General features: G+C 35.2%; 1 protein-coding gene across 1 annotated transcript in view; it reads right to left on the bottom strand.

Moving 5' to 3' along the window:
• The window catches only part of VPS50 (VPS50 subunit of EARP/GARPII complex), a 149,448-nt gene that overhangs the window by 109,154 nt on the left and 12,892 nt on the right, over positions 1–27,402 (bottom strand). Inside the window, 7 exon segments of the mRNA XM_007472019.1 lie at positions 5,393–5,475; positions 6,633–6,668; positions 6,752–6,869; positions 7,623–7,693; positions 8,501–8,554; positions 10,657–10,728; positions 13,823–13,945. Coding sequence (XP_007472081.1) covers positions 5,393–5,475; positions 6,633–6,668; positions 6,752–6,869; positions 7,623–7,693; positions 8,501–8,554; positions 10,657–10,728; positions 13,823–13,945 — 557 coding nt within the window.

Below are 27,402 nucleotides of genomic sequence, written 5' to 3'. Positions count from 1 at the left end.
TCCTGCTGGGGTATGGGAAGTGAGCCATTCACAGCTTGAACATCTCTGATGGCTTCTGTTTATGCACTCTGTGCTGTTAACTGGCATATTATCCCACAGTCTGCCTGTTAACTGCCTGTTATTACAAATTCCTAGAGAAATAAATTTCAAGAGCTCTTGGTATAACAAGTAACATAGCATCTCATGCAGTTAAGCATTAAATAATACATTCTTGTCTCATCATCTAGGAGTAAAGAGTGACACAGGACTTTTCTAGACAGGTGAAATTTTATAACTTCAAGTAGAAAAAAAAATCCTAAAAATTCTAAAGGAAAGACACTATTTATGGTGGAATGAGAATGGGAGTAGCATCTGACTTTGTCCTACAAAACAGAAGGCTGGAATAGACAGCTGAGCAATGCCTTCCATTTTCTAAGGAAAAAAATAATTTTTCTTTCAATTGTGTATGAACTAAATTAAGGTCATTTCAAAATCTGAACACTTACATCCCATGTATCCCATATCAAAAAAAATAATTTTCAGAGAGGTAACTATAACAACACAGGACAAAGAAATACACAGAAAAGGAATATTACAAAGAAATGATAGCAGCCGAGTCATACCAAAAAGGTGAAAAATGTTCAACAGAAATAGACACGAATGGATTTTGATTTTCGTTCAGAGACAAAGGATTATTTTTCCTTTTTTGTAAGTCCAATCACTCAGTTCTGCAGATAATAATATTTAAATAAACATAATATAGTAAATATGATTTCTATCAGGTTTTTTAGAAGTAACCTGTTAGAAAACACACAGATTTAATTATAGTTGTGAAAAGAATATAAACATTATAAACTTGACCAAGTAAAAATAAGAGTTTCACTAACAAAACTTGGAAGATGGAGAAGCAAATAGAAGGAAAATGTATACCAAACACCTATCTCTTATTGATTTTTATTATGGGGAGTAAACAGAGCATCAACAACTATCTACAGTGATAAATCAGGAAAAAGATATTCTCACGTAGTTAAATTACAGTGAAATCTACTAGGAAAAAAATTAATAAGCTGTAAAAGCAGTTTATACTAGGTAGTAGGAAAGGGAATGATGGGTGGGCAGAAAGAAAAACCTTTACCTTTTAAGACATTTTGTTCAAGTATTATGTTTTGTGTAGATTTCACTTTAATTTTAAATGGCACTGTGTGGGGGAGGAAGCCAGAGGAAAAGAAGTTAAGATAAAACATAAGGAATGCAGGTGGTGTCCAAATAGCATGGTATCAATAACTCAGCCCAAGCCAATCAAGCAACAGGGACTTCAGATCTACATATGGGTGTAGCTAAGCAGGCCTGGTGATCCTGCAGAAACACTCACTGCTCAACACTGCTCTTTCAACTGCCAAGATCGTCTTCAGAGAAAAAAGTAAAAGGATATTTTAAAGATTATGAGAAATTAAATCCATTGTGTATGTTAAAATGTAGTACTCAACAAACTAGTTCAGTTGGTACACAAGCTTTTCAGAGCATGATCCAGCATGCTCTCAGGTACATTCCAGTAGTTTCTTTCAAATGAAATTTTAAAAAATAAAGAAGTTCTGACTTTTAATAACTTTTCTTGAAACTAATTTAGATAAATGTCAAGTGATAAAGAAATTAAATGCTTCATTCAGACGTATTTTAACATAAACACACTGATTCTTATTCCCAGTAAATCCCAACTATATAACTCTGTCAATCAACTCAAGAAATGTCAAATAATGTAAAAATGGACCCTGTCAGTTATCAAAGTGAACAAAACTGGTGTTACAGTATCTTTTACTAAAGATGCTGAAACACAGCACATCTCAAGGAAGACACAAGGTATTGAAGAACTACCAGTTTTCTTTCATTTTTCAATTAACTGGGTATACCAAATTGCTTGGTACTTCATGTATTAAACTACATAGTCATATAACCTGAGACTTACTAGGTAAATAGTCAATGCCTCTTTATGCAGAAGCAAATTTGTGAATACTTTTTTTTTTCTATTTTCAGAATCATAAGAGTCAACCCTCAGTTGTTCCATGTAATCTACTCCTAAGACCACAGAGTCTCTGCCTTCTACCAAGTACTTTATTTCCAATAAAGGAGCAATGTGACTAGGAAAGAGGAACATATAATCTACTAAAGAAAAATTAAGAAGTGCATGAGTAGATATACTGTACATATGACTTTACCTGCAACATAAAAACAAATAAACACCACACAAGAATTCAGAAACGCTCAGAATCATGGAATGATTCTCTTAAAGGACATTTCTAAAAAAGAATATATTTCTTGATTCTCTAACCATCAACAGGAATAAAAATACATTTAAATGTTAAAGAAAATAAGAGTGTGAATTCAGTTGGAAATGACTATTCCTATGATTACCAGAGTGTCAAATGACTTTTCACCCTGATGCACTCAGGTCCAAGCAAAGATTGAATCTTGCCTTTGCTAAATTCCACAGATCCAGGTAAATTAAAAGAATGTTTAAAGTGTTGGTGAATTATGTCTGAACAGACCCAATGAAAGAGCTCAAGAACAGGTTCAATACTGATTGTATTCAGTAGACCAGAGGAAAAAGAGCAAAACAAAAATAAATGCATAGAATAAGAAAGGGGCATCTAATTAATAAAGACAAAAATAAAAGGAAATTAGAATAAAATTCCTTTCATTTTTGTGGACTCAATCTGTCCCACATATCAACTAATTCTATGTCTATTTCCTATATCACATTATCTACAAGAAGTGAACAAACCTACGTTCTCCCAACTAGGAGCTAACGGGTGAAATAAGAGGTGAAGGGAGAAGGGGATTGGGTCAGGCAGGATGAATGGTGGCAGGCAAAGGAAAGACTGCTCTACGTGGGGGAGAAGAATTGCTGGTGGAGGGCCTATCATCACCACCAAGCATTTCCAACTAACAGCTCTGCTTTCGGAGCCACCCTGATGTTGTCACTAAATCACCAAGTTAAAAACACAACTCTAAAAGATTTCCGGGAAGCCTAAGATAAAATCCCACTACAATGAATTCCTTAGGACATTTTAATGTATCTGCATGTATTTTTACCTATTTTCAGAATATAAGACAAACTTTTCTTATTACTGCATGTATGACTCATATATGTAAACAGCATGCTGCTTATATACCGTATTATCTAAAATAAAACAATGATTCATTTAAATCATCATTACAGATCTTTTTGATCAAAACTTTTTACCAGGTCAGATAACTCCTGCACATATCACTATATACATAAAAATGAAAAAGTGCTTAGAAGCCACTTCATGCCAACCTGAAAAAGCCCAAATAAGGATTTCTTTCAGTTTTTTATAGTTAACTCTCACCAAGTAAGATATTTACTTTAGCAAACCTAAAATAAAAATTTTAATTAATGGAAAAAATGAAGTGTCAACATGTCACCTGCACCCTCAATCTCCTGCCAACAAATTTCCAAACTCATTCTTTCCTATTATAATAGAATGGTGACTTTTTCGAAGTCAATCTCTCCAATAATCCCTATGAAGCTTTATTATTATGTTCTCTATTTTTAACCTCTCACTCTTTCGCATTGATTTTCAAACATTCAGGTTGCTCCTTCTCAATTCCACATCTCTCCTCCATATAAAATTTCCTCATCCTACACCTACACTTCAACCAAATCTGTCCCTAACAAGGTCAACTCTGATTTCTTTGTTGCTATAAATGCTATAGATATTTTCGTCCTCGTTTTGCTTGGCATCTCTGCAACAAAGACTTCATCATGATACCCATAATCTCGTATCTAAAACACCTCGTACCTTGGTTTAGCTAATCCCTCCTGCACCTCCTTCAGATCCTCCTTAGTCTTGACCCCCTAAGGAAAATTAGATCCCAATGCTTCCACCGTATGCTCAACTTCCTTCTCTATAAAGCCCCATTCCACTTGGACCTACTTCAATCCAAATCCATCTTGATAGACTAAGCACTCTAGAAAACCATGGATTATACTGATTACATTATATGTGGTTCATCACTATACAGCCAATTCCAAAACAAACCACCTAGCATATAATAAACACTCAGTAAATACATAACTGCCTGAAGTATTCTGAGCCAATCATAAATAAGCTTTTCTCATTCTAACAGATTTATCACCACGAAATGAACTAAATGAGCGCTATGCTTCTTCAGGAGCCAGAAGGCCTTGCTAGAAATTTTCAAATATATTCAACATATTAGAGCTAATTCACTATTCACCCAACTTAATAAGTATAAATGACATAATCAAGTTTTTAATAGTGACAGTTAATCACTGTCAAAATGGATAAAATCAAAATATTACTGGTACTACCCAACTATGCACTTCTTAATCAAATAAAAAGTGGTCGCTTCAATATACATAATCCCAAAGAAAAAAAAATATCATCTCTAGGGGGAAAATACCTAGTTATTCTATACCCAGCACAGACCTATGATGTGAGAGTATATTAAAAGAAAAAATTTAATCCAAAGCTGTATTAATGTTTTGTTCTTTCATAATCCTTTTATTTTTTCAGATACTAGCAATCAACATCTACAATATCAGTGCATCCTGCTCACTGAGTGCCCGATTCTCCATAAAGGGGAGACTAAGAGACTCATTCTAGGCTAAGTATGAATTTAATTTGAAACTGGGTTTCCTTGGCAAGCTCACTATTTTCCTTAGATTTTATATTTATTTTTGATGCTTTTAGAGGAATGGCGGAAATTACACTTGAGGATTAGAGATTCCTCAAGGTACTGTCACAACTAATGCAAAACCTTCATTTTAAGCAGACCAAAATCCATTAATAAAGTTAGAACTAAGAGCAGAGGATGCAGCAGCTATTTTTACATTGTACATTTTATAAATAAACAGAAGATATAATACATTAAATACATAATCACTTAAATATTACAAAGATGACTCCTACATGAAGTGAAATCACTTTAAATTTTCCAAAAGAATTCTTATCATGATGAGCCAACAATTGAACCATCTGGATCTGAAAAGCAAACTGCAACAGAACTCTCAATATTTATAATCTGGGCATAGTTAAGGAGGAAGAATTCTCAAGAGCTGCAATGGAGACATGAACAGATGAATTTATTCTCTACTACTCCATAAAAATGAAATCAATAAGAATGGAAAAAATATGAAAGAAAGAGTTTCAATGAGGTGACAAGAAACAGGATTGGAAAGTATCTGATCTTTCAAACCTTAAGAATTGTTATTTACAATTTTACTGTGCTGCTCATTTACAAATAAGAAGGCTAAACTAGAACACAGCACTTAATATTAATATTCAGTGTTTATTAACATTGTATGTTACACAACTCCTATATAAAAACTGACAATAAAGTCAGCTTTAAAAATTTTACATCACCTTACCTTATGCAACTATAATGTTTAAAAGTGCTGGCAGCTTTCTGACATTCCAGGCACAGCTGAATAGCTCCTGGATAGTCTTCCTCCTGAATCAACAACAGAAGTCATTAGGCTGGAAACATTTTTCTTAAAGCTTCTGAAAAAGAAAAATCTCTGTTCATACTCTATCCAAAGTTACAGCACCAGAAAATTTTAATTCCTCCCAAATAAGGATCATAATACCAACAACAGATAAATAGTAAAATATACCAAAATAGTAAAATATAACAAAGCAACTACCTCCAGGCCTAAAATGTATCCATGGAAAAAAATATGCTGTTCCCTTAAAAACACAGTAATAGCCCTCTGAGACCATGACATGTAGATAAAGCCTATACAGAAGTACAAGCTGCTTCAGAGGGAAGGAGTTCTTTAACTGTTAACATTCTTCTTTCAGTAATGTTTATAGAAAATGTTCCCAAACAGTATGCATTCTACTTGTAATCAACATTCAACAGTTCTACTATCATAAATCCATAAATATTCTTAAACAAATAAATTTGGAAAAAAGTGAAATATTCATTAATGGCCCCAAATATTCCTAAACAGTAATTTAATGGCAAATGAATTTTTCATATGGATTTCTCAAACCCTAGTTTTAGTGGTAATAGTTTAGAAGTAATACAGTGATTATACAGAAAATCATTAAAAAAAGTTCCGTAAGTTCATATCTCAATTCAACAAAGGCAATTCAAACCACAGGGGATGCTGAGATGATGACAAAGTACCTACACAAAGGTGCTCGAGTATTATGGGGAAACACGTAATACATTAGGCTTTGGTGAAACTTCTAACGGAAGAATACAGACAAAGCATCAAACAGAAAACAGATGGCTCACTCAGAAAATCAATTAATATATGAGACAACAAACATAACTAATCTATGACATACTCCTCAAACCACTACTTTATGTTAGACACAAAAGATAATTTCATTGCTATTTGGGCACAGATATAATCAAAAGATACTGAAGTTAACACTCCCACATTGCTACAAACTGAACATTTCCCCCAATAATTTTTTCTAAATGAAGTATATCATGTCAATAGAAAAAGATGCACTAGAGCAAGTTCCTTTACATGTCTAAAAATGCTCTTCATACCATATACCAATTTGAGAAAAATGCACATCTGAATTTTTTTCACAATAATTCTCTATTTAATATTATTAGGATCACCAAATTTCCAAGCCTTGTAAACTTACCTCCAGCATTTCACTTAAGCGGACATCTGTTCTTTGCTGAAAAGAACATAAATCAAAAGGTAAAATCTGTTTCAACCATAAAATTAAGCTTTAACTTTTAAAAAGTGACCTGTATATACCAATGTTTTTATAGTTCTCAGGGATTTCAGAAGTCCAATCAGCAACTGACGTTTCCTTTGATTTGCAAGAAGGCCTAAACTAGCTTGAGTAAAACCTTCCTTTGCAATATTCAAGTGTCTGTAAAAGTGAAAAATAAATAGTTAAGTTTTTCTAGTATAATAAGAACACTATCCACACAGAACAATTAGGCAATTAACGAGATAGTATCCTGAATTGCTCTTAAATTTGGGGACTGTGAGCACTATTTGACAAATTTATTCAACGGCTACTTGAAGCATGGTGGGTGGTCTGATACCAATCTTCAAACTGTTACTGATCTACCACAAGTACAGAAATTGAGAATAAGCATTTAAAAACATGTAGAAGAAAAGTTGACAGAACAATTTTATGCTTGATGAATCTAATAATAAAAAAATTTTTTTTAACACACAGAGCAAAAGTTAACAATAATTTTATGCTTGATGAATCTGATCATAGAAAAAATGAGACTATTTTGTATGTGTTTGGTTGGGTCATTTTAAATTCATTTTCCTAGTAATTTGTTTTTATTGCATTTTACAAAAACAATAGTCTGTAACAAGTTGGAAATTAAAAAAGAAAAAAAAAAGAAGACTGGTTCTTCACCAAAGACAGTTTGAGAAGCATGGATTTAAGCAACACAAAAACAGTAATATTTTTAATCCATAACAAGATTTAAAGACATTTCTCACAGACCTTCTTAGTGCAGTTTTTAGACCATTATATATGTTCAGTTAATGAATGGCATTCTATAAACCACAATCATCATAAAAAAAATCAATTTTCCATGACAGTTTCAGAGTTTCTCTTAAATGTTACTCAGCTTGAACAAAGTATCATCAAATGAAATACCTCCTCCCATTTGTGCAGATAACAGCAGCTAACTGAAGACCTGTCTGTAATGAGGTAACTCTTTCAAGTTCCTATGGAAAGATTAGGTGTAGGTTACTGTTTGAGGCATTTTATTTTTCTTTCTTATTGGTATGGTTCTCTAACAAAAACTTTAGTGGGCTTCAAAGAAAAGCCTGCTTGGAAAACAAAGTAGCAACAAAAATACCTGAACTTGAACATTGTTGGTATATTTTTCCACAAAATTATTTTAAATAACCACTTTCAATTGATTTTCACAATGGCATGTGACAAAATATTTAGGCAGTATTGCTTGTAAGGAAATCTAGACCCAACCTCTTTAGACAGGCGTAAATAAATACTAATAATATATCCGTTTAAATGTTTCTATCCAACAGAACTTCACAAGGTAATCAAGGATATGACAAATATGATTTGTTTGCTACGGTGCTTTGACAATGAGTGTCTTCATTTGAACACTGTTAAGATATTTCAATGGATTTTGAAGTCTCTTATTTTCTGATGAAAGGGCAGATTCAGCTAGACAGTTCCAATTTTATCATATTTTAAAGGAAGACTGAGCAGTCATTATTAATGATCTATGAGTTACAAAGTGCACTGAAGCAATTTTCATTGGCTCTTCAAGTTAGGAAAACCAAATAGATTATTTTAGAATCAAATATAAAAACTCTTCCACTTCTTGCAGTTTGGTAAATTCCCCAAATGAGAGAAAAAACCATACATATACACAACCCAAATAGAGTTAATATGCTGCTATAAACTATAGACAAAAGAATAAATTAAAATATTTCAAGTTCCAAGTATAAGTCACTCAAACATTTTTAATATTTTACTATTAAAAATAACAAATGTTATCCTACCTTTACATAAGCAGGCTGTTTTTCAAGGATTAAATCTGCTACTTTTTTAGAGACCTATAAGAACATGCAATCAAACAAAGGAAATAAAAGAAAAAGCCTCATGCTTCCTATTACATTTTACATTTAAAATTTAGCAAGAATATTCCATAGGTCTTCCTAATAACTTCTACAGCAAATACTGGCATGCTATGGCCACGTACATTTCTTTGGCTATTAAATTAGTACAAGAGGTATAGCATGTAGCACAGTACTTGGTCCTTAATAGAAACTCAATATGTGGTCATTATTATTGTTAATAACATGAGTATCTGCTTTAACTAACATGCACAAAAGTATAACCATCTTTAAGGGTACAGGATTTGCTTTAAAAAAGATAGACTTGTTAAGATAAATAAATGTTTAATCTACTGAATTTATGGAAATTCTATCTGGGAAACAGAACACCCTTTAAATCCTTTGTACTGCGTAACAAGACAAACAGCAGTTTGGTCCACTACTTCTGAAAAACTGGAAGCGTGTTTTCTGGAGCGCTATGAAGATACCTAAGGTTTCTTGGTCAGTTCCATGAAAAACGGTAACGTATGCGAGTTAGAATTATAATGATTTTGAACATGAGGCTCTTATGTCACAATTTCAGGGGCCCCTGGAGAACTACACTACACAGGTACCACGTCCAGCATGAAGCATGGCACACCAATGGTATTTAGTGAATATCTGCTCAAGAATCACAACTGTATCCCCTTCCCCAAGCCAACTGAGAACAAAACACTACACATACATTCAAAGATTGCATTAATTCTTTCATGTTTTCTTAATCTGCTCTGAATTTGTATAGATTTGTATAGATATGAATGTGTATAGATGTAGACAGAAAGAAACCCACTTAATTTTACCAAATTGGGGTTTTTTATCACTATTTATTTATTTGGGTCATTGCCTTTTTTTTTGAGTTATGGGTTTTTCATTTTTTTGTTTTAAATAGACCATGTAGTTATTGTTAGTCTACACTGTGCTAGGCAGTGTACTGACTGCTTTTCCTACATTATCTCAATTAGTACTTATGACAATCTAGTGAAATGGGTTACATGCTTCATTTTCCAGATGAGTAATCTTAAACATAGCAGTAATTCACCCACAGTTAGTAAGCTGCAAGGTCAGGATTCAAGGCCAGGTTGATTAAATTCCAAAGGCCATTGTGTTACACAGCCCTTGTGGTGGGGTTCATCCCCAAAAGAATACTACCACATAAAGTACAGAGATGGAGGAGTACATATTTAAATATGCTGAAACCAGGAGAAGGCAAAAGGTGCCACCATCCACTGAACTCTAATTCTGAACCACTGAACCAATGGTGCTACCCCCAGGGAGATCCAAGCACCCACTGAGACATCTGGGTGTAACACTAAAGAAAGAGAAGTATATCCTCCTTTATTTGTCAGATGTATTATTAAAGATCATACTTTAAATTAAAATGGCTAAATTTATTACTATTGCTCTTTCAGTATTAAAAAATTAACAAGACCACTTACTACCATTATTTAATCTTCTACAGTACAGTCTGAGTTTCATAAAAGGAATTCAGCCTAACACAAGAAAAATACAAAATCACAGAATTTTACGGCATTAGAGAAAATGCAGGCCCAACCCAACCCATTACTTCACAGATGAAACAAGAGATTTAGCAAGGTTAAGTGACTTGCCCAACATCACACAATTAAATAGTGACAGCAATTCAGACTTAATGAATCTTAACCCTGTAATCTCTTTGGACCTATTTCAACTAGAAGTGGGAGCCTTTATTCTGAGATAAGAAAGCTCCATCATAAAACTATGGGTAGGAAAGTCATGCATGCATGACAAGGAGTAATCTAAAAAGGTACTTAGTAATCTGAAAAAAAAGTTCAGAATTCTTTGATCACGTTTAGGATTCCAGAGAAAGAACTCCAAGTTCTAGAAGCACATCTATCAAGGTAATGTGAGGGAAACTGAATAGACAATAAATTTGAATAAGTATAAATGTATCATTTGAGTCAAAGTCATGTTAAAAAGATTTGTTTAAAATGTTAGTATATTAGTTAAACAATAAAACCTGCAAACGTTACACCTCTCTGTTGTGTTTCATTTACAGTTTTGTCAGAAATGTGTTTTTTACTTACTGCAGCTTGCTGTTGTTTTAATTTGTCTCTGTACTCCTCTAATTCTTGCAAATTGAGAACAGGAGGGAGCTTCTAAAAAAAATCCATAAATAAAGAGTAAAAAAATCAATTGCTCAATTTGGTTTCATTTACCTGCACACCTGACTTAGGAACTACAACCTGCACATACAAAACGGTGTCACATCCCACTCCTCCCATCCTCCCCACCTCCCCACTAGACTCCAGACACAAAAGCCTGTATCTCTGTTACCCAACCCCCTGGTACTCAAATTCCATCCCTCACCCAGCCCTGCTATCTCCACTGCTGCCACCTCCAACCTCCTGGAATCCCCACTACCTCTGGCCCCTGAGCTGGGAAACACTGCTTCCACAACCTGCAACAGGAGAATGTGAGAAAGTCCTAACCCTTATCCCCCACTCTACCAGCCACCATATATCCCTACTCATCCAGGACAGAACTCAAAACATATTTCCCCTCTGAAATACTATGAATGGTAACTAAGTACTACAGTGTGATAGTGACAGTTGTTGGAGTACATTCTGGATTATACATACTCTGGAGGATAGTATGGAAACTAACAAAAATGCATACCATTGTGTAGATGGGAAACTCCCAAGTTAGACATCAAGTCTCAGTCAACTGATGCAATTTCAGAATACGTTGGGTACTAACTCTGTATGTACTGCATATGAAATATGTATGCATACTGCAATTGGTTTCATCTAAAACCCGAATTTTACTATTCTTTTTTTGAAGTTCTTATAAATGTAAAATGCCAATGTTATAAACAATAATGATATTAAGCTGCATGAGCTGCTTGTAAATTTTGGAGATTAATCCTTTGTCAGTTGCTTCGGTTGCAAATATTTTCTCCAATTCTGAGGATTGTCTTTTCGTCTTGTTTATAGTTTCCTTTGCTGTTCAAAAGCTTTTAAGTTTCATTAGGTCCCATTCATTTATTTTTGCTTTTATCTCCATTTCTCTAGGAGGTGGGTCAAAAAGGATCTTGCTGTGATTTATGTCATAGAGTGTTCTGCCTATGTTTTCCTCTAAGAGTTTGATAATATCTGGCCTTACACTTGGTCTTTAATCCATTTAGAGTTTATTTTTGTGTATGGTGTTAGGGAGTGTTCTAATTTCATTCTTTTATGTGTAGCTGTCCAGTTTTCCCAGCACCATTTACTGAAGAGGCTGTCTTTTCTCCATTGTATATTCTTGCCTCCTTTATCAAAGACAAGGTGACCATACGTGCGTGGGTTTATCTCTGGGCTTTCTATCCTGTTCCATTTATCTGTATTTCTGTTTTTGTGCCAGTACCATACTATCTTGATTACTATACCTTTGTAGTATAGTCTGAAGTCATAGGCCCCAGCAATCCCACTATGGGGCATATACCCTGAGAAAACCATAATTCAAAAAGTGACATGTTGGGTTTCCCTGGTGGTGCAGTGGTTGAGAATCTGCCTGCTAAGACAGGGGACATGGGTTCAAGCCCTGGTCTGGGAGGATCCCACATGCCACAGAGCAACTAGGCCCATGAGCCACAACTACTGAGCCTGCGCGTATGGAGCCTGTGCTCCACAACAAGAGAGGCTGCGATAGTGAGGCCCGCGCACCGCGATGCAGAGTGGCCCCCACTTGCCACAACTAGAGAAAGCCCTCGCACAGAAACAAAGACCCAACACAGCAAAAATAAATAAATAAATTTTAAAAATGACATGTACCACAATGTTCATTGCAGCACTATTTACAATAGCCAGGACATGGAAGCAACCTAAGTGTCCATCAACAGATGAATGGATAAAGAAGATGTGGCACATATATATAATGGAATATTACTCAGCCATAAAAAGAAATGAAATTGAGTTATTTGTAGTGAGGTGGATGGACCTACAGTCTGTTGTACAGAGTGAAGTCAGAAAGAGAAAAACAAATACTGCATACTAACACATATATATGGAATCTAAAAAAAAAGGTTCTAAAGAACCTAAGGGCAGGACAGGAATAAAGACACAGATGTAGAGAATAGACTTGAGGACACAGGGAGGGGGAAGGGTAAGCTGGGATACAGTGAGAGAGTGGCACTGACATATATACACTACTACATGTAAAATAGATAGCTAGTGGGAAGCAGCCGCATAGCACAGGTAGATGAGCTCTGTGCTTTGTGACCACCTAGAGGGGTGGGATAGGGAGGATGGGAGGGAGACGCAAGAGGGAGGGGATATGGGGATATATGTATATGTATAGATGATTCACTTTGTTATACGGCAGAAACTAACACAACATTGTAAAGCAATTATACTCCAAAAAAGATGTTAAAAAAATAAATTTAAAAAAAAATTGGGGCTTCCCTGGTGGCACAGTGGTTGAGAGTCCGCCTGCCAATGCAGGGGACACGGGTTCGTGCCCCGGTCCGGGAGGATCCCACATGCCGCGGAGCGGCTGGGCCCGTGAGCCATGGCTGCTGAGCCTGCGCGTCCGGAGCCTGTGCTCCGCAACGGGAGAGGCCACAACAGTGAGAGGCCCGCGTACCACAAAAAACAAAAACAAACAAACAAACAAAATTAAAACATGGGGTATTTATTATGACTAAACAATTATGTAAATATACTTTCATGATTAAAAGTCTCAGAGCTTTCCCTGGGCTTCCTTGGTGGCACAGTGGTTAAGAGTCCGCCTGCCGATGCACGGGACACGGGTTCGTGGCCCGGTCCGGGTGGGAATTCGCTGGTGGTCCAGTGGTTAGGATTCCATGCTTCCACTGCCGGGGACCTGGGTTGGACCCTAAACCCTGGTGGGGAACTAAGATCCTGCAAGCCACAACCCCAAAAAAAAAAAAAAAAAAGGTCTCAGAGCTTTCCCAAATATATTTAGCCAACATAAAATAAGACAGAGACAGCATACTAACATATTGTGTGATAACAGTTAAAAACCAAAAATGTTTCCTGGACCAATATTCTATAGCTGCACTTAATTTTATATTTTTAAAAATACTCTCATCTTTAAACAATGCCGATAGTTCATTTAGTCACAATATGGCCATCACAGACCAGTCCTGGTATCAAAAAACTACAATGCCCCTAAAAGGCATTCATATCTCACTCACAAATTCAGTCACTGAACAAAATAGGCTTTCGATAGGTTAATGAATTTTTTTTTTACCTCCAGCTCATATTTAACAATATCAAATGAGTCCGTAGAAAAATACACTTGTTCAATACTATTAATTAGTTCTTGTTCAGCTTGAGGATCACTAGGTTGTTCTCGAAGTTCTCGGAATTCCTCCTTTAAGGGAAAGGAAACCACAATTATAGTACTTGTAACTGTTATAATTCTACCTGCATGGAAATAAATAATCATCTGTCTTAACACTGACAATTCTCCCAGGAAACATTCTGACCAAGGAGACAAACTAATAGAAAACAGGAAAGTTCATGGAAAATTAGTAAACAGCCAAACACTAAAAACTACCCATCTACTGGAGGGAAAAACGAGCCAGTTTGAAGATCTAGATTTTATTTTCAATTCCTTTCATGCCAACTAGTAGCTGAGAGAATTTAGATGTTTAACAAAAGGAAAAAACAAAGAGACTACCTAATATCTATCATATATACATATCACATATATATATGTTTTCATCATCCAACAATGTTCTAAATCTCTCTCACCACAGATAACCAGCGTACATCTCAATGACTTTCAGGTCACAATTAGTACTGGAACCCTGAACAGCAGAAATCCTTCCTTCTGCTGAAAATCTCACTGCTTGGCTAAGAAATACTGGTTCCAGAAATGGTTCACAAGATTAGTTCTGTAATTTTATGTCTAGAAAAGGTTCACAAGTTTAGCTCTGTAATTCCATGAAGCTTCCTTCAAGGTGTACTGATACTACAATTAATGAACTGATTATGAACCTAAAGCTCTGAGTTTGATAAAATGCTTGCTTTCTAATGGTAGAGTATGGGGCTTCTACGGATTTATACAACAAAAAAAGAGCTTAACAGACAAATCCCTACCCCTAATGTCAGCATCCTTATCCTATGCAAGTTCACTGCATAATTGGAAAAACCTTCAGTTAACTGGAAAATTTCAATAACTCAGATACCCACTCTCTGACACACTCAATCAAGACATTATTATAGACATATAATTTAGTCATTCAGTTTTTTTATTAAAATTAATCTCAAATACATTTAAGAACACAAAAAGAAACTAGTATTGGGACTTCCCTGGTGGCACAGTGGTTAGGAATCCGCCTGCTAATGCAGGGGACACGGGTTCAAGCCCTGGTCCGGGAAGATCCCACATGCCGTGGAGCAACTAAGTCCGTGTGCCACAACTACTGAGCCTGCGCTCTAGAGCCCACGAGCCGCAACTACTGAAGCCCGCGTGCCCTAGCACCCGTGCTCTGCAACAAGAGAAGCCACTGCAATGAGAAGCCCACACATCTCAATGAAGAGTAGCCCCCGCTTGCCACAAATAGAGAAAGGCTGTGCGCAGCAATGAAGACTCAACACAGCCAAAAAAAATAATTTTTTGAAAAAGAAACTAGTATTTAAAATCATTTTACAGTCAAAATACTTAACAAAAATTCTTAATGAATCATCACTAATTAAATACACAAAAATTATATGGTTAATTTGAGGACAATTTTTTCCAAATAGAGATACTCTAGATTATTTTATTGCAGGGCTAGTTTTCATTTATAAAAAAGAGCCTAGCTTATATATCTTTTAGATTTTAATTTATATTTTAAATTAATAAAATTACTACAAATTCCTCTTAGTATATTCAAGCTAAAAGAAAATATGAGAGCAATAAATCTGAAACTTAAGAGAATACTTAACTGTTTACATTTAAAATTCCAATAAATTGAAAAGAAAAGGCAAAGTCATATAAAAATTAAACCTGCAGAATTAAAAGTGCATGAAAAAGAAAATGCCTCTTTGGTACCAAAACTCAACTTATAAGAATACACTAACCAAAAAAAAAGGTTAAAGACAGCCATCACTGATTTAGCATGCAGTTAGATACTATGAGTATACTAAGAAATCCAGCATCCTAACAGTGGAGCTGTATTTTGGTGGGGATTTATCTACAGCCCACTAATCTGTGTAGCACCTTGGACAATGGCACTGAAGAGGTTTAACAGGCATGGGTTGAACCCACACCATTTGTGGAAGGGTTCCCAACTAGTTCGTCTATCCACAGGCAACCTCCCTGCATCCAGTGGAAATCTGAATCGACAGTGAGACATGAAATAGAAAAAGAGATGAGAAATTCCTGGCAATCTCTCTCCCTAAAGGGTTGTAGGCATTAGAAATACCAGCTTCAGATGCTGCAAGCCGAGGGAAGGAATAAAGCCCAAGTGAGGATATAGCAATGTTGCCTCCCTAGTAATTCCATAGCACCACTGGCAAATAAATGTACTTGGTACTATTCACAAAAAAACTGAAGATTACAAAAATTGCTAAGAATGAAAACCATCAGATATGAAACAAGCCAGGAATTCAAATAGACTGCAATGAATGAGCACTTTCATCTCAAATGTGTAAATGCCAATGGCATGTAACTACATGCTGTTCTCCCTATACAACCTAATTGATTGTTCTAAAGGTAAAGACACTTGGGTTTTAGCTGCAACTCTGTTATTAACCTTGGACAACTTACTTAGTCTCTTCATGCCTAGTTTTTTTTCACCTGTAAAGGACATACATACATACACACACACTCAAAATGACAGTGAAACAAATATCCAAAGTTATTAAAAATGTCAAGAGGAAAGCATGATTTCATTTATAAATATTTCACAAGCGCACATTTCACAAGTGTGATGAATCTGTAAAAAAGAGTACAATCTGTATATGCATATAAAAAGGTCAAACGCCATTCCTTCCTAGAGAACTAAGCAATTATATCACAGAAAGCAGAAAAACTCATATAATTTCAAAGAAGTGACATGTAACACTCGGCACTCTAAGTAACCTGGACTAAGGAGAGAGATAAAACCAAGAAAGGCAGAAAAAGAAACATAGCACACAAAGCAGAATTCAAAAACAAAAACAAATGCCCAACACCATATCCCTATAATATACCCTCTTCTTTCAGACAACTTAGTGCTCCTGTGTGAAAACATACATCTGAACTCAGACAAACTCCATTCTGCCTAGAATCCCAATCACCGTGATCCTGTTAATCCCACTGCACTGGTTGTCTGTAAGACTCTGTTGCTACCCAATCATTCTCTAAACGTTTCATCGCTGTTAGTGCTGACAGCTCGATCAGATTACACACTTCTTGAGAACTGAGGTTTCTCCTTATTCTCCATCATTATGTTCCAAAGTGCCAAGGCACACTGTAGATAAAAATCATGAATCAAACTAAAATTAATTTACACAGTGAATTGTATAAAAAAAGGAATATATGAACAAAAGGAAAGGAAGAGACAACATGTTCTTGTTTTGATAGTCAAAATTTTCCACAAACTCTTAAGGAAAGGCTTCTTTCTTCTAACTAGAAATAACAATAAATGTAAAATGATTTTAGGGACATTTTATGCATGTAAATTAGAAAAATAAAAACAGCTGGATGGCATATTCTTAAAACAATTACTCCATAATTTTGCCATTATATAAACTTGCTTTCTAGGATTGGAGATGTACAAAAATACATAATTCTTCATGTAAAAGAGAACCAGTTTTGCAAGCCAATATAAATGTATGAGGCAAAATTTTACATAAACGAAATGAACAAAAGACTTCCTACAAAAAAATTTTAAAGGCACAATCAAGGGAATAGAATAACAAATGAAACTCCTTATACCATATTAAAATATGTAATGTTTTTAAAAGTTAACAAGAAGATTAGATGCTTTAACGATGTTTAGTAATAAAATATTTCTGTCTTACGGACTGATATTAATAAAATTTTTTAAAGAATTGTTATAGTATATTTATGACACACAGTAACTAATAAATACATATTATAATTAATAATAGTGTTATAAATGCTCTACAAACTTTGAAAATCCAAAAATAATATGTCAACAACTACAGACCATCAAATGTGCCACAACATGCCTGCTGATGGTAGGTAATCAACTACACCTAAAAAGTACATGAACATCACCCCAGAATTAAAGCTGGAGAAAAACTGCAATTAAAGTAATGAGTTTAATTGTAAAGGAGATACAAACAAAAGTACAAATGTCAAAAAAGAACAAATCAAACCTCTCTCCCATACTATCATCAGGAAATAACCTGCCTATTGTCAAAGCTCTAGTATTATCTTTCCCAGTCAAGTCATATATTTTAATTTAACAATTTCTTTTAAAATTCCCACTATGTAAAAATTCTCTGTATTAGGTCACACAGAAACAAAGATGAGTAAAATACAAATCTTCCCACAAATAGCTGCTGAAGTAATAGGAGGGGGTTAGACGAATAAACAATGACGATGCAGGGCAGAACATAAAGGAAATACAAACAAAATGAAGGGCATCATAGGATAGTGAGTTCACATCTGATGGAAGAGGTGGCATTTAGAGAATATGAGAAAAGGTAAAATTTCAAATACTAGAAATTGGGGGAATAAGGTTACAAAATATAAAGCAAAGCAAAAGTAAAAACAGTGGAGTGGGAAAGCATACAACAGATTAAGGAATAGAGGATGGCTTCCCGCAGGGCAGAAAAATGTCATGGGGGAGAGATGTTTTTAAAATTCAACACACTTTTATATATACTAAAACCATATTTTTCCTTTACTAAAAATATCTTAACACATATCACTGTGCCAGACACTGTAACCAAAAAGTAAGCATAAACATTCAATATTTTCTTAACATAATAAACCAAGCAGGAATATTTTAGGAAAACTGGTAGATAACAAAAAAGTCATTCAATACTTTAGAGGCTGTCTTTTCCAGCAGTCACAATACACTATAAGGTTGCATATAACACATACTACCTATCCTATTCTTCTATTTTGATCATCTCCAAGATAAAGCTACGTGAACATACATATAAAAATGCATATCGTAAATGTAACTTTATGAAAAATAAAGAAAAACAATCATAATAAACATTTAAGCCAACATCTTTGATTTTAGTCGAGCCATTTTTCCTCTCAACGTAACAACAAAAGGTTATATGAGAACTGGGGATTCAACTCTATAAAACAATTAGAGCCCTCAACTGTAAGGTGTTATAAAACATTTCCAATATATCTATGGTTTCTAAAGAAACCGGGCTATAATTTTACAAAGCTATTTCCCACGTAAGAGTTCACCTCTTAAGGGAATGCATTCAAGTTTAGGAGGGAAAAGAAAGACTGCAAATTTTTTATTTAATCACTACTTTCAAATTACCCAAAATATCACACTAATTAAAAACATCAACCCAAGCTCAGACTTTCAATCCTATTCACTTTTATAAATGTAAAAAGTTAGTTGTGATGGCTTAGTAGTTCTCCTTAACATTATTCAATTCAATATTCTCTTTGAAAAGGAATTTCATTTTTAAACCCACAGAACAGCCTGGAAACTTATTATCTGCAGTAGTAGATTTTTATTCGAACAAAAAGATGAATGCAAAAATCTTCATTTCACAGGTAAGGTTTCAAAACCCCGAAGAAAATGCATAGTAGAATAAAAAAAAAAAATGCAAACCAACTTCCATCTCTGTACTTAGCTTATTAGACCATAGTTCACATTACATACCGGAATAAATGCAGAATTCATTGTGTTGGAAGGGAGTAAAGGAAGGGAGTAAAGGAAGAAAGTTTGCTCTTATAAAGCATGAATTTGGGTTTGTCAAGACAAAAGCTTTATTTTTCTGTTTGCATTTTTCATCAGTCAACAAAAATAGCTATTCTAAAAACAGAAACCATAGTCTTACCAAAGTTAACATCACATTAGAGCTCTAATTGAGAGCAAAAAATGTTTATCTATCAAAAACTACACAGAGCTTAAAGAACAAAGACATGAAGTTTTCAATATGCAATCAGTATGATAAAAATCATAAATCACTGAACAAAAACAGGTTTTCTGTTTCCAAATGAAATAGGATTCAAGATCACAAACACCCTAAAACTATACATATACCATGTACGTTTATAATGAACTGGCAGATGTCTGATTATGTGGGGAAATGGCACATTTCCTTAAAATCCCCCTAGAACAATAATAATCCATCAAAGCAGCCGTTTCATCAGTTTGTGTGTGTGTTTTAAACAGAACTTTTCAAGCCTACCCTGTTTTTCTTCAGGCTCTCAGTGCCATCTAGTGGAATATTACTAGGGTTACAATTTAAAAGGTTTCAGCAAAATGATTTACAGAAGATTTTTATAAAAGGTTATTAAAGTGGCATTATTTTAATCCAGCTTTATACTTAAGTGATAAAAATAATGTATTTTAATCCTTTCTTTAAAATAACAACATTACAAATAAACACATTTGTTTTTAAAGAAACATATCTTGAAGGAAAACTGATTTTATTCATGGAAATGTACTGAATTACCAACACATGCTAAAAATCACAAAACTGGAAAGCAAAACTTTCATATTTGATACTCTGCCAAATATTTTTATTTACTTCTCTTATTCAAGTTATGCTATTTTAACAAGTATTTTCCTAAATTTATTTCTATGAAAAAGAAAACATTAAAGATAATAGCTTTGGAGACATCAAATATATAAATTTTTTTAAAAGCTATCTTTAAAAATTTCTCATCTTCAGTGAAAAATATCAAGCTATTTGCCACATGCCTGTCTAAAGTTGAAGAAAAGACACATAAGCTGAAGCACAGACAGAGAAGTCCAGTGTATAAGTCTTAATTTACGGTTTTCTGGTTTGTTTTTTAGTTTTCAAACACCTCATCAGACCTCTCCTTAAAAGAAGAAATACTATCTATTTTGAGAAAAGACATCACAGCACCTTCAATCCCAGTGTCTAATGACCCCAGTCTTTCCAATTCCTACACCTTCTACATCCAATAAAATTCTCAGTCCTAAATCCTACTTTTAAAATGTCTCTCAAATTTAACCCTTCTCCATTTCCTAAACCTCATACTCTTATCTTCTTAATTAGTATCCTGGTCTAGGATTGCCACTCAAATATCTATCTGTACCCTAGTTATCTTTCTAAAACAAATTAATCACCAACTCTAGAAGACCCCGCACTCACGTCTACCTACCCCTAATCCTCTCCTAGCTGTACTACCACTGTGCATACCTTAGTATAGACCTCTACTATACTCCTCTGCAATTATCTATTTTTGCTTGTTTCTCCTACTCAGATTCAAGTAGGAATAGAGTCTTGTACCTCTTTGCATCTTCAAACCTTACTAACAGCCTGGCTCAATAAATGATTGCCAAATGCACTGCGTAAATGATCTTTTATGATTTGCTACGAAAGAAGGGTTAAGAATATCAAAGCATCTGAAGCCAAGAGAAGTATAATTTCATTAATGGTTAAAAAGAACAGAGTTAAACAGTTTTAGCCATGAATGCCTAAGAAAAAGTCTAAATGATTCTGCAGATCCATGGTTAGAGTCCCTCTTGGTACCACCTGCAGAAGACACCTGTCTTAAATGAAACATAATCCTAAATTGAAATTTAGTGATTTATCCCAATCACTAAAGCTAAAAAAGTCTCCTAGTCATAAATTTCAACACTAAAAATCAGATAGCAATAGACTCATCAGTATTTTGTCTTCTCTCTCCTACAAATATTACAATATTTGTAATATTACAATAAAGATAGTATAAAATATCAGAGCTAAAACGGCTCTTAAATATCTAGTTTGGGCTTCCCTGGTGGCGCAGTGGCTGAGAGTCCGCCTGCCAATACAGGGAACACAGGTTCGTGCCCCAATCCAGGAGGATCCCATGTGCCGCGGAGCGGCTGGGCCCGTGAGCCATGGCCGCTGAGCCTACACGTCCGGAGCCTGTGCTCCACAACAGTGAGAGGCCCACGTACCGCAAAAAAATATATATATATATCATCTAGTTTAATCACATGTTTTCACAGATGAGCACGCTGGGGCACAAAGCTATTAAAATGACTTCCCTTTAATAAGCTGAACGTTTAAGTCAATACTTGAACCTAGGTCTCTTGGCTCTTATTCCAGCACTTTCCTCATGTTTTGGTAAAGTTCTGAAAATAAAGCTCTGTAATTAGTGTGGTTTTAGGATTCTTTTCACTGATTCTAAGAAGTCAGTCAAATCCATTTATCTTACTTCACCGAAGTATTCTAAAAGCTAGAAAACACTCTGCCCAAACTCCCAGAATATTATATAATAGAAATGCTACAGAGTAGGTAGCTACTCAATAAATATTTATGGAATAAATTAAGTATACAAACAAAAATACTTATATTTAGACAAATATATTTTCAGGTTTTGACTGCAACAGCTATTTGTTTTGTCTCCTCACCCTATATTTTTCTTTGATGAAGAAAATCAAAGGCATAGTTAAGCCAATCATGCAAGAGTAAACGGAGCTGAATCCTATTTGTATTTACAAGTCAATAAAGTCAAGGCCTTAAAAAACAAACCAAGCAACCAAAAAAAACCCTTATCTTTAAAGAATAATATCAGAAGGCAGTATTTCAGTAAAAATTCATAAACAATATTCATATTAGTACTTTTTTCAGGTTTATGATATGTAAACATTATAGAAGCACAGTGGGAAGTTTACTTAAGATGTTTACTTAAGTTTTACTTAAGATATAGATTTATAAGGTTCTGATATTTTTATTTTTTAATCAGGATTCAACAAATCCTCTCAAACACAGTCCCAATAAGTTCTATAACTACCAACCATGTGGCTATTACAATTATTATATAACAAATGTTGGTCTTAATCTTCATAAGTCTGTAACCAATTAAATCATCTAAAAATCTTTCACATAATTCAAACAATATACATTTCCTTAAATGGGTAACAAGTTTAGTCAGTAAATACAATATAGATTAATTTCTAATATCCTTACCTCTGCATGAAAATCCCATTAATTTGAAAACAACATAATCCATTTACCAGGAATGAAATTTTAGGTCATCACTAACTCTTCATTCTAATTTTTCCCACAAAAATTGTCAATAAAACTTACAAAATTTTATCTAGAACGGTTCCTGTATTCCTGTTCTTTCTCCTCACCGCGTCCTCAGCTTGGCCGATGGTTCCCAAACATGGCTCCACAATGGAATCAGCTGGGGATATTTAAACGCTACCGACGCCTGGCTCCACCCCCAATGCGGTGATTTAATTGGACTGAGGTAAGGCCTGGGTACCGGTAATTCTAATGTGCAGCAAAGTTTGGGCACCATTGACCTTGGCTCTGAACTATTTAAGCTAAGATTTTTTTAATCTGCTGAAAAGTTTCCTTTCCTATAGCAAATTCTGAAAAGAATCCTTTCTTTTTTTTTTTTACTTTCTGTACTATTTTCTCCACCAAAATTCCAATTTTCCAGTACATGGATTATTACTTGACTCACATCTCCTCTTAAAATGGGATATAATGTCATCTTATCTCTAAAATGCAGAAATTGTACCAGATGATTTATAAGGTTTCTTCCCACTCAGAATTTATATAGTTCTCAAGAAAAAAAAAAAATCAATAGTACTTTCTGGATTATGAAGCTCACCTGACTCCCTTCTTCAGTTCTCCTTAACTATCCTCCTTTTCCTAATGAGTCGAACCATATGAAATTTGCCAATATTAGACCATTTCTAATCTAAAACAGCCATTTCATATGCTCCATCTTAATATTTCCCTTCTACTTATCCTTTATACAAGAACCTTTTAATGTAACACCCAAGCTAAGCTTTCTTTCTTGAAAACCCCAGTGAAATCTCAATTCCTTGTAACAACTTAGAAAAATACGATGACAAGAACAGGAAAAAGAAATGGGTCCATTCCTGAAGACGAAAAATGCCTTTTTTTTAAATGTTCTACCTATACTTGAGAGATAGAGCTATTAAATGAATTAATGTTTAAAAGCTTCTCTATACAAGTATTCACATTGAACACTTAAACAGTGTAAATTGATTTTTTGTTTGTTTTTTACTTTTCCCACTGGAATATCAGGGGAATCCAAGCTAAAATAATGCTTTTTTTAAATTGAGGTATAATTGAGGTACAACAATATATTAGTTACAGGTGTACAAAATAATCATTTGATATTTGCATATATTGCAAAATGATCACCACAATAGGTCTAGTTAACACCTGTCACCATATACAGTTACAGAATTTTTAGAGAAAATTAAATTTATATGTATGACCTAACTATAAAGTAACATCTAAATTGTGAAACACAGCATTATGTTTCAGCATTCAAGTTATACCAAGCTATGCTGTGTAAGGAATTTCTGAACGTGAGCCTTCTTAATTCTTAGTTTCAATACTGACTGTGAACTTCAACCACATCAAACTTAATCTACTGACTGGAGCTTTGCCACTCTCCAGACCCAGCAATTCAATTTCTCAAAACCACCCAGAGTAGCTCACCCTGCAGTACTTGAAATGTTTCCAGAGAGCACAGAGAGAATAGACACAAAAAACTCATAAGGCTTTCTTAGTATAAGGCTAAATTTAAGCTGAGGGCATTGATGCTAATTTTACCATTAGCTGTTTTACAGTTTAACTCAATTAGCTTAGTGTGTATCAATCAGCCCACTGCCCTAGGCTTAATCATCACCTGAACCATTTACACTTGCTGACCTTGTGATTCCAGACTGGCCTCTCTAGCCAGAATCCATCATCATCTTAAAAGTGCACACTGCTATACATATACACGTATCTATTCTTTTTCAAATTCTCTTCCTATTTACGTTATGACAGAATATTGAGTAGAATTCCCTGTGCATTAATCAACTATACTCCAATATAAAATAAATTTTTTTAAAAAATTAAAAAATAAAAAATCTTTTTTTAAAAAATAAAGAGTATACACCACTGATCACTGACGGGGAGAGGGTGCGGAGTCAGTAAGAAGACTATGTAATGAGATCATTATAAATTCTCTACCTACCACTACTGGAAAAACATCACGGACTCATGGTTTAAAGACAACAGAAAGTTCCTATGCAATACATTCATGTATTTTTTAAAGAGGCTCACATCAATTTTACTCTGGTTCTGAAACATCTAATGCAATCTACTTCAAGGCATGTTCATAATGCCTGATAATCTTTTTTTTTAAGTCAAAGAAATACAGAGAATTATCTGTCAATTAGGATTTATGGTTATCTTAGTTCCCAATTTTATCACATCCAATAGTCTTTTCTAAAATTATATAAAACTATTCAAAATGCTTCTTTATAGCTTCTGAGCCACTTCATGCAAAAGCATTGGTTAGAATTTTATCATATTTGTATCTGACCTAATATAAAAGCTAAGCAGTAAATACAAAATTCACTTTAGGGGGTAAGGCACCTCAAAGAGGTGGGAAATCCTCCTCCTAAGCAGCTGACACGGGGGTGTGATAAGAGGCCGTAGGATTGCTGATCAAGAGAAACAAGCCCTGTGTATTAAGTTGCCAGACACAGGAAACAAACAGTTTCAAATATGATCCTGAAATTGAAAATCAGAAGAGCAGGCATTCAAAACAGGCTTTGATCCGCGACAGAGCTGCTATACACGGAGGGAGCTGTGAGTGGTGAGGCCCCGGAGAGTGAGACAGTGGGGATTTATTTATTTAACAATGGCTAATATTTCTCCTGAGGGGAAGCCAGCTAGCTTTCAAATAACACCTATTAGGCCGAGGTGAGATGGAGCCGGGCCCGGAGAGTGACGAGTCTGCCACGACCAGGACTTGGACCCCGGGCTGGTCTCCCGTCTCCCGGGGAGTGGCGGGGGTGTCGAGAGAAGGTAACTACTTTGCCCACGTCCTAAACTGCCGAGTGGATGAAAGGCTCTTGCTGCTCCAGCGAGGAATCAGGACTCTGCCTCTGAGGTGGGAGAGCCAACTTCAGAACATTCGTCAAGAAGAGACCTCCCAGCCCCACATAATATCAAACGGCGAAAATCTCCCAGAGATCTCCATCTCAACACCAGCACCCAGCTTCACTAAACGACCAGCAAGCTACAGTGCTGGACAACCTATGCCAACCATATAGCAAAACAGGAACACAACCACACCCACTAGCAGAGAGGCTGCCTAAAATCATAATAAGTCCACAGACACCCCAAAACACACCACCAGACGTGGACCTCCCCACTAGAGAGACAAGATCTAGCCTCATACACCACAACACAGCCACTAGTCCCCTCCACCAGGAAGCCTACACAACGCACTGAACCAACCTTAGCCACTGGACACAGACATCAAAAACAATGGGAGCTACGAACTTGCAGCCTGCAAAAAGGTGAACCCAATCACAGTAAGATAAGCAAAATGAGAAGACAGAAAAACACACAGCAGATGAAGGAGCAGGATAAAAACCCACCAGACCTAACAAATGAAGAGGAAATAGGCAGTCTACCTGAAAAAGAGTTCAGAATAATGATAGTAAAGATGATCCAAAATCTTGGAAATAGAATGGACAAAATGCAAGAAGCAGTTAACAAGGACCTAGAAGAAATAAAGATGAAACAGACAATGATGAACAACACAATAAATGAAATGAAAAATACTCTAGATGGGATCAATAGCAGAATAAATGAGGCAGAAGAACGGATAAGTGACCTGGAAGATAAAATAGTGGAAATAACTACTGCAGAGCAGAATAAAGAAAAAAGAATGAAAAGAACTGAGGACAGTCTCAGAGACCTCTGGGACAACATTAAACGCACCAACATTCGAATTATAGGGGTTCCAGAAGAAGAAGAGAAAAAGAAAGGGACTGAGAAAATATTTGAAGAGATTATAGTTGAAAACTTCCCTAATATGGGAAAGGAAATCGTTAATCAAGTCCAGGAAGCACAGAGAGTCCCATACAGGATAAATTCAAGGAGAAATACGCCAAGACACATATTAATCAAACTGTCAAAAACTAAATACAAAGAAAGCATATTAAAAGCAGCAAGGGAAAAACAACAAATAACACACAAGGGAATCCCCATAAGGTTAACAGCTGATCTCTCAGCAGAAACTCTACAAGCCAGAAGGGAGTGGCAGGACATACTGAAAGTGATGAAGGAGAAAAACCTGCAACCAAGATTACTCTACCCAGCAAGGATCTCATTCAGATTTGATGGAGAAATTAAAACCTTTACAGACAAGCAAAAGCTGAGAGAGTTCAGCACCACCAAACCAGCTTTACAACAAATGCTAAAGGAACTGCTCTAGACAAAAACACAAGAGAAGGAAAAGTCCTATAATAACGAACCCAAAACAATTTAGAAAATGGGAATAGGAACATACATATCGATAATTACCTTAAATGTAAATGGACTAAATGCTCCCACCAAAAGACACAGATTGGCTGAATGGATACAAAAACAAGACCCATATATATGCTGTCTACAAGAGACCCACTTCAGACCTAGAGACACATACAGACTGAAAGTAAGGGGATGGAAAAAGATATTCCATGCAAATGGAAACCAAAAGAAAGCTGGAGTAGCAATTCTCATATCAGACAAAATAGACTTTAAAATAAGGACTATCAGAAGAGACAAAGAAGGACACTACATAATGATTAAGGGATCGATCCAAGAAGAAGATATAACAATTGTAAATACTTATGCCCCCAACATAGGAGCACCTCAATACATAAGGCAAATACTAACAACCAT

Source organism: Lipotes vexillifer, unplaced genomic scaffold (genome assembly GCF_000442215.2).
Source record: "Lipotes vexillifer unplaced genomic scaffold, Lipotes_vexillifer_v1.1 scaffold1704, whole genome shotgun sequence".
NCBI lineage: Eukaryota > Metazoa > Chordata > Mammalia > Artiodactyla > Lipotidae > Lipotes > Lipotes vexillifer.
Note: the sequence above shows the minus strand (reverse complement) of the source record. Positions and strands in the feature narration are given on the sequence as shown.